At 47.3% G+C, this 4943-nt stretch overlaps 1 protein-coding gene and 1 non-coding gene across 4 annotated transcripts in view; both read left to right on the top strand.

The window, feature by feature from the left end:
- DDX39B (DExD-box helicase 39B) overlaps positions 1–4046 on the top strand; it is a 24454-nt gene extending 20408 nt beyond the window's left edge. For all 3 annotated transcript variants that reach the window (XM_029286478.1, XM_015827627.1, XM_015827625.1), the window contains exons 9-11: positions 1079–1223; positions 1497–1644; positions 3630–4046. In XM_029286478.1, the coding sequence (XP_029142311.1) occupies positions 1079–1223; positions 1497–1644; positions 3630–3646 (310 nt within the window). In that variant the 3' untranslated portion in view covers positions 3647–4046. The remainder of the gene's footprint in view (positions 1–1078; positions 1224–1496; positions 1645–3629) is intronic.
- LOC114923460 lies at positions 1313–1377 on the top strand. The gene has a single exon (XR_003810631.1). It is a non-coding gene; the product is annotated as a small nucleolar RNA SNORD52 (small nucleolar RNA).
- Positions 4047–4943: the final 897 nt, after the last annotated feature.

Here is a 4943-nt window from a genome sequence, read left to right as displayed (position 1 = left end):
AGAGGAGATATTCCATTCTCAAATTAATGACTTTTACACACCCTGCATTTTGCATGTGTGTAGAAAGAAGAAAAGTCTCCTGTGGGTTAGATCCCAGTAATGGAAGTTGAATATCTTATGAAGCAAGGGTTTAAAAAGTGTAACCTGTGGATGGGGGATCACCAATGTCACCATGATGGCGCAGTGGTTAGAATGCAGTACTGCAGACTACTTCTGCTGACTGCCATCTGCCAGCAGTTCGAGTCTCACGGTTGACTCAGCCTTCCATCCTTCCGAGGTCGGTAAAATGAGGACCCAGATTGTTGGAGGGGGCAATATGCTGACTCTATAAACCGCTTAGAGAGGGCTGTGAAGCAGTATAGAAGTCTTAAATGCTATTGCTATTGAATAGATGGGCCAAAAAAGTCCTATTTTAATTTTTTAGTTGGGAGAAGCTTAGGAAACCAATAGGTTTCTTGTGGAGGTTATAGATAGCATTTCGCCTTATAAAAGATCTGGTGATTCTCAAATTGGGCTCCTGGTTCCACCTACTTTTTCAGCTTAGGCCAGTGGTGGCGAGCCTATGGCACGGGTGCCAGAGGCGGCACTCAGCCCTCTCTATGGGCACGCACGCCGTCGCCCCAGTCCTGGGCCTTCAGCTGGGTTTTATAAAACCTTTTCGCTTTAGGCCTCCGCCGCCATATGCAAAAAAAAAAAAAAAAAAAAGGTTCAATCAGTCAATTTCAACTTCTCGCAGGAAAAAAAAAGATCTTGCAAAGTTGGAATTGATTGATTGAACTTTTTAGTCCCACCCAGTCTGCCGTTACCACCGCAGCCACGCCCACCCAATGGGCCACACCCATGCGGCACTCGATGCTGCATAAGTGAGTTTTGGGTTGCACTTTGGGCACTCGGTCTCTAAAAGGTTCGCCATCACTGGCTTAGGCTTTGGAATGTCTCCCAAAGACCAACGTAGCGTTCAAAATAATTTGATAAAATAAAAATTAAAAAATAAAATAAACGACAGACGTCCTCTGTCTCTGTTCTGTGGCTGAAGTTTCATGGTGAAGAACATTACCATGCATTTGCTGTCTCGCAGATTGTCACGGTACCAGCAGTTCAAGGATTTCCAGCGTCGTATCTTGGTAGCCACCAATCTGTTTGGTCGTGGCATGGATATTGAGCGGGTCAACATTGCTTTCAACTACGATATGCCAGAGGATTCAGACACCTATTTGCACCGGGTAAGCCGAACTATCCAAAAACGCAACCTCCCAATTTCCCAGGACTGGGTGCCCAAATTGGGATGAAGACAAAAAGTCCAAGGTGTAGTTGCAATGATGAATTGCTCAGACTAGAGTCTCTGACTTTTTCTGATGTCTCTTCAAGCCCTGAGTAAGTGCCCTTGGTTGAAACCACTTTGTTTTTAGTCCTCTGCTGTCCTTTGCGGGTTTGAAATCCTATTTGGGGGTTCCTGTGCAATAATCCAGACCCATCTTCCCATTTCTGGATTCCAGGTGGCTCGTGCTGGTCGCTTTGGCACAAAGGGCCTGGCGATCACTTTCGTGTCAGATGAGAATGATGCTAAGATCCTAAATGAAGTGCAGGACCGCTTCGAAGTGAACATCAGTGAACTGCCTGATGAGATTGATATCTCCTCCTACAGTGAGTGTGTCTTATTGTGCTTTAGCTCAGCCCACCCCATCCTCACAAAAATAAGCATGCCAAAAGGAGGATGTGGGGCGAAACCCACGGCTGACGCATAATAGTATTGCCTGCTAAACATTTTGCAGAGTGGAACTTTATATTTTACAGATGAAAATGGAAAGTTGACGTTAATAAACACAATACAAACATTCCCACTTTTGTCTATATAGAAGAGCCACCTTCAGTTTACAGATAGTCCTTGACTTATGACCACAATTGAGGGCAACATTTATGTTGCTAAGTGAGACAGTTAAGTGAATTCTGCCTCGTTTTACAACCTTTCTTGTCCACAGTGAAGTGAATCGTTGCAGTTATTAACACGGTTGTTAAGTGAATCTGGCTTCCCCATTGACTTTGCTTGTCAGAAGGTCGCAAAAGATGATCACGTGACCCTGACACACGGCAACCGTCAGAAATATGAGCCAGTTGCCCAGTGTCTGAATTTTGAGTCTGTGACCATGGGGATGCTTCAACAGTCATAAGTGTGAAAAATAATCATAAGTCACTTTTTTCGGGGCTGTTGTAACTTTGAATGGTCCCTAAACAAACTCGTAACGTAGTCTCTTCAAACCTTGGTTTAATTGTAAGGCTTACTTACATTCTAGTAATTTAATACTGTGGTTGGTGGATGAAAGAAGACGCCCTGTTGCATGTTGGTTCTTCTTTAGCCGATTTTTTTGTTAATTTTAATCTTAATATTTATCATTTTAATTGTTTTATATTATGCCTCTCAAGAGTTGATTGATAGATGGGTGATATATACAGTATTTTTCGCTCTATAAGACGCACTTTCCCCCCCCCAAAAGATGGGGGAAAATGTCTGTGCGTCTTATGGAGCGAATGCCGCCTCCCGCGCCTCTGTGTCTCAAGCCTCTGTGGCACAGAACTGCTGGCGTTATGCTTGGGCGGAAGACGTTTTCTTTTACAGATGGGGCGGGTGGGCCTGACATTCGCGCGCAGGCAGGACCCCGCCCGCCGAGCCACCGCTTCCCCATCGCCCTCCACGCCAGCCGGCTCCGTCTCCAGACCTCCCAGCTGACGGGCGCAGGTCCGGGGGTCGCCAGCTGACGGGCACAGGAGTTCGGCGCTGCAGCGGCCTCCCCTTCGCCCTCCGCACCGGCCAAAGCGTTGCCTGACATTCCAGCTGACGGGCGCAGGTCCGGGGGTCGCCAGCTGACGGGCGCAGGAGGTAGGTGCCGCCGCGGCCTCCCAGCCGCTTGCTTCTTCGGCTGGAGCAACTGCAAGGGCTTGCATGGTCGCCGGCGGCGGGGAGCGCGTCAGCCGCCCTTGGGGACCATGCAAGCCCTTGCAATCGCTCCAGCCGAAGAAGCAAGCGGTTGGGAGGCCGCGGCGGCGCCTACCTCCTGCGCCCGTCAGCTGGGAGGTCTGGAGGCGGAGACGGCTGGCGTGGAGGGCGATGGGGAAGCGGTGGCTCGGCGGGCGGGGTCCTGCCTGCGCGCAAATGTCAGGCCCACCCGCCCCATCTGTAAAAGAAAAAGTCTTCCGCCCAAGCATAACCTTTAAGGATTTTAAGGATCTTTGAGAGGGAGAGAGAAATAGAGGGAGAGAAAGAGGGAAAGAGAAATAGTATAGTTACCGGTATGTGCGTCTTATGGTCAGATGTGTCTTACAGAGCGGAAAAATACGGTACATTTAATAAATAAATGAAATAAACCAAGTTATTACTTCCAGAGAAACATTTTTATGGCTTTTATCCACTTTATAAACGGGGGGAACAGAATGGCATTTGGTTTTGAGCGAACGTAAGGAAGTTGAGATATCTTCCGGGGGAGACATTGCGAAATGAGCGAGCGCAGGAAAAGTGGGAGTTGGATTTGCTTTGCTATAATGATGGGCCTTTTTCATTTAGTCGGGAACCAGTCCCTTGCCCTGTTCTGCCTGACGCCTCTTTCTCTCTCTCTCTCTCTCTTTTTTTTCTTCAGTTGAACAGACCCGATAAAAGGGGGCTTGCCTCTCCACGTTGACCTTGGTTTTAATTCCTGACCTCTGCCACTTTCCTGAAACTTCACATTTAATTTCACCTGATGGAGAAAGAAGTGACTGACTGACTGTCTGGAATACAAACCCACCCCAGTCCTGTGGCAGGGACAGAAGAGCATCTGTCACTCTTAACTAACGTGTAGCGGAAACGAGGCCGGTCACAGCAAACCTCCATTGCTCATCGGGGGGAGAGCGAGAGCCCTTGGGATGGAAGTCTCATCGCTCGACCCGCACCAAGACGGAAGGAGCCACCCTCCCTGTTGATGATGCTTTTACAAGAGACTTTGATTTTTCAGACGGATGTTCACTGCCTGCCTGCCTACCAGCAAGTTTTGGGGAGGGATTCCTCATGTTGCATCGCTCCACTGTGTTCTCCACTCAGCACCTCATCTTCCCCACTGCTCTTGACAGGAAATCACAAAAGAAAAAAGGGGGAGGGGAGCTGAGGTAGGGGGTTGCTTTTAACGAATTTGTGGCATTCAAAAAATGGTGTTTTTGTTTTAAATGGGGCGACTTCCTGGAATGGGAGAAACTAAGAAAACAAGCTTCCTTTTTGTACACTCTCTCATACCATTTTAAAATCCACTTTTATTTTTTATTTTTTCCCCCCCCCTTCCCTGCGTATTCCTCATGGCTTTCCACTTTGTCTGCATGTTAACATTACTTCCATCCGTGCTGGTATTTTCTGGCGGGTAAACTAGTAGTGAAAGCTAGTCATGTTTTAGCTGTGGCTTGTTCTCTCTCTCTCTCTCTCTCTCTCTCCCTCCCTCCCTCCCTTTGAGACCCTTTTAATTCTTATTTTTGGTAATAAAGGAGCCCAGCTCTTAAGGGTGACTGATTAAACTAGTCTTGTGAATAAACGTTTTGCTGATGTGTCATTTATTTTTTTTGTAGGATTGTGCTCCATTGTACCTGTGAAGTATTTATTCAGGTGGACGTAAAACCAGTAGTAAGACAGAGGACTGAGTTCAAAATTGGGTCGTCGCTTGTACACTAAAGCCTGAGCGATTATAACTGGCCTTGTAATGGTAAATACTTGATTAATCACAGCTAAGGGATGATGTGACTGGATGGCATGATTCATCTGGGCCATGTACACCGTAGTCTTTGACTTACGACCTTAATTGGAGCCTGTTCTTCACGGGTTGTATTTACAGTAGTCATACAGTAGTCTCAGGGGCTGCCATAAAGAAGAGGGAGTCAAGCTATTTTCCAAAGCGCCTGGAGGCAGGACAAGCAACGGGTGGAAACTAATC

This window comes from Protobothrops mucrosquamatus, unplaced genomic scaffold (genome assembly GCF_001527695.2).
Source record: "Protobothrops mucrosquamatus isolate PMUCROS unplaced genomic scaffold, P.Mucros_1.0 scaffold3820, whole genome shotgun sequence".
NCBI classification, from domain to species: Eukaryota; Metazoa; Chordata; class Lepidosauria; order Squamata; family Viperidae; genus Protobothrops; species Protobothrops mucrosquamatus.
The sequence above is the reverse complement of the archived record's forward strand: the minus strand, read 5'-3'. Positions and strand labels throughout refer to the sequence as shown.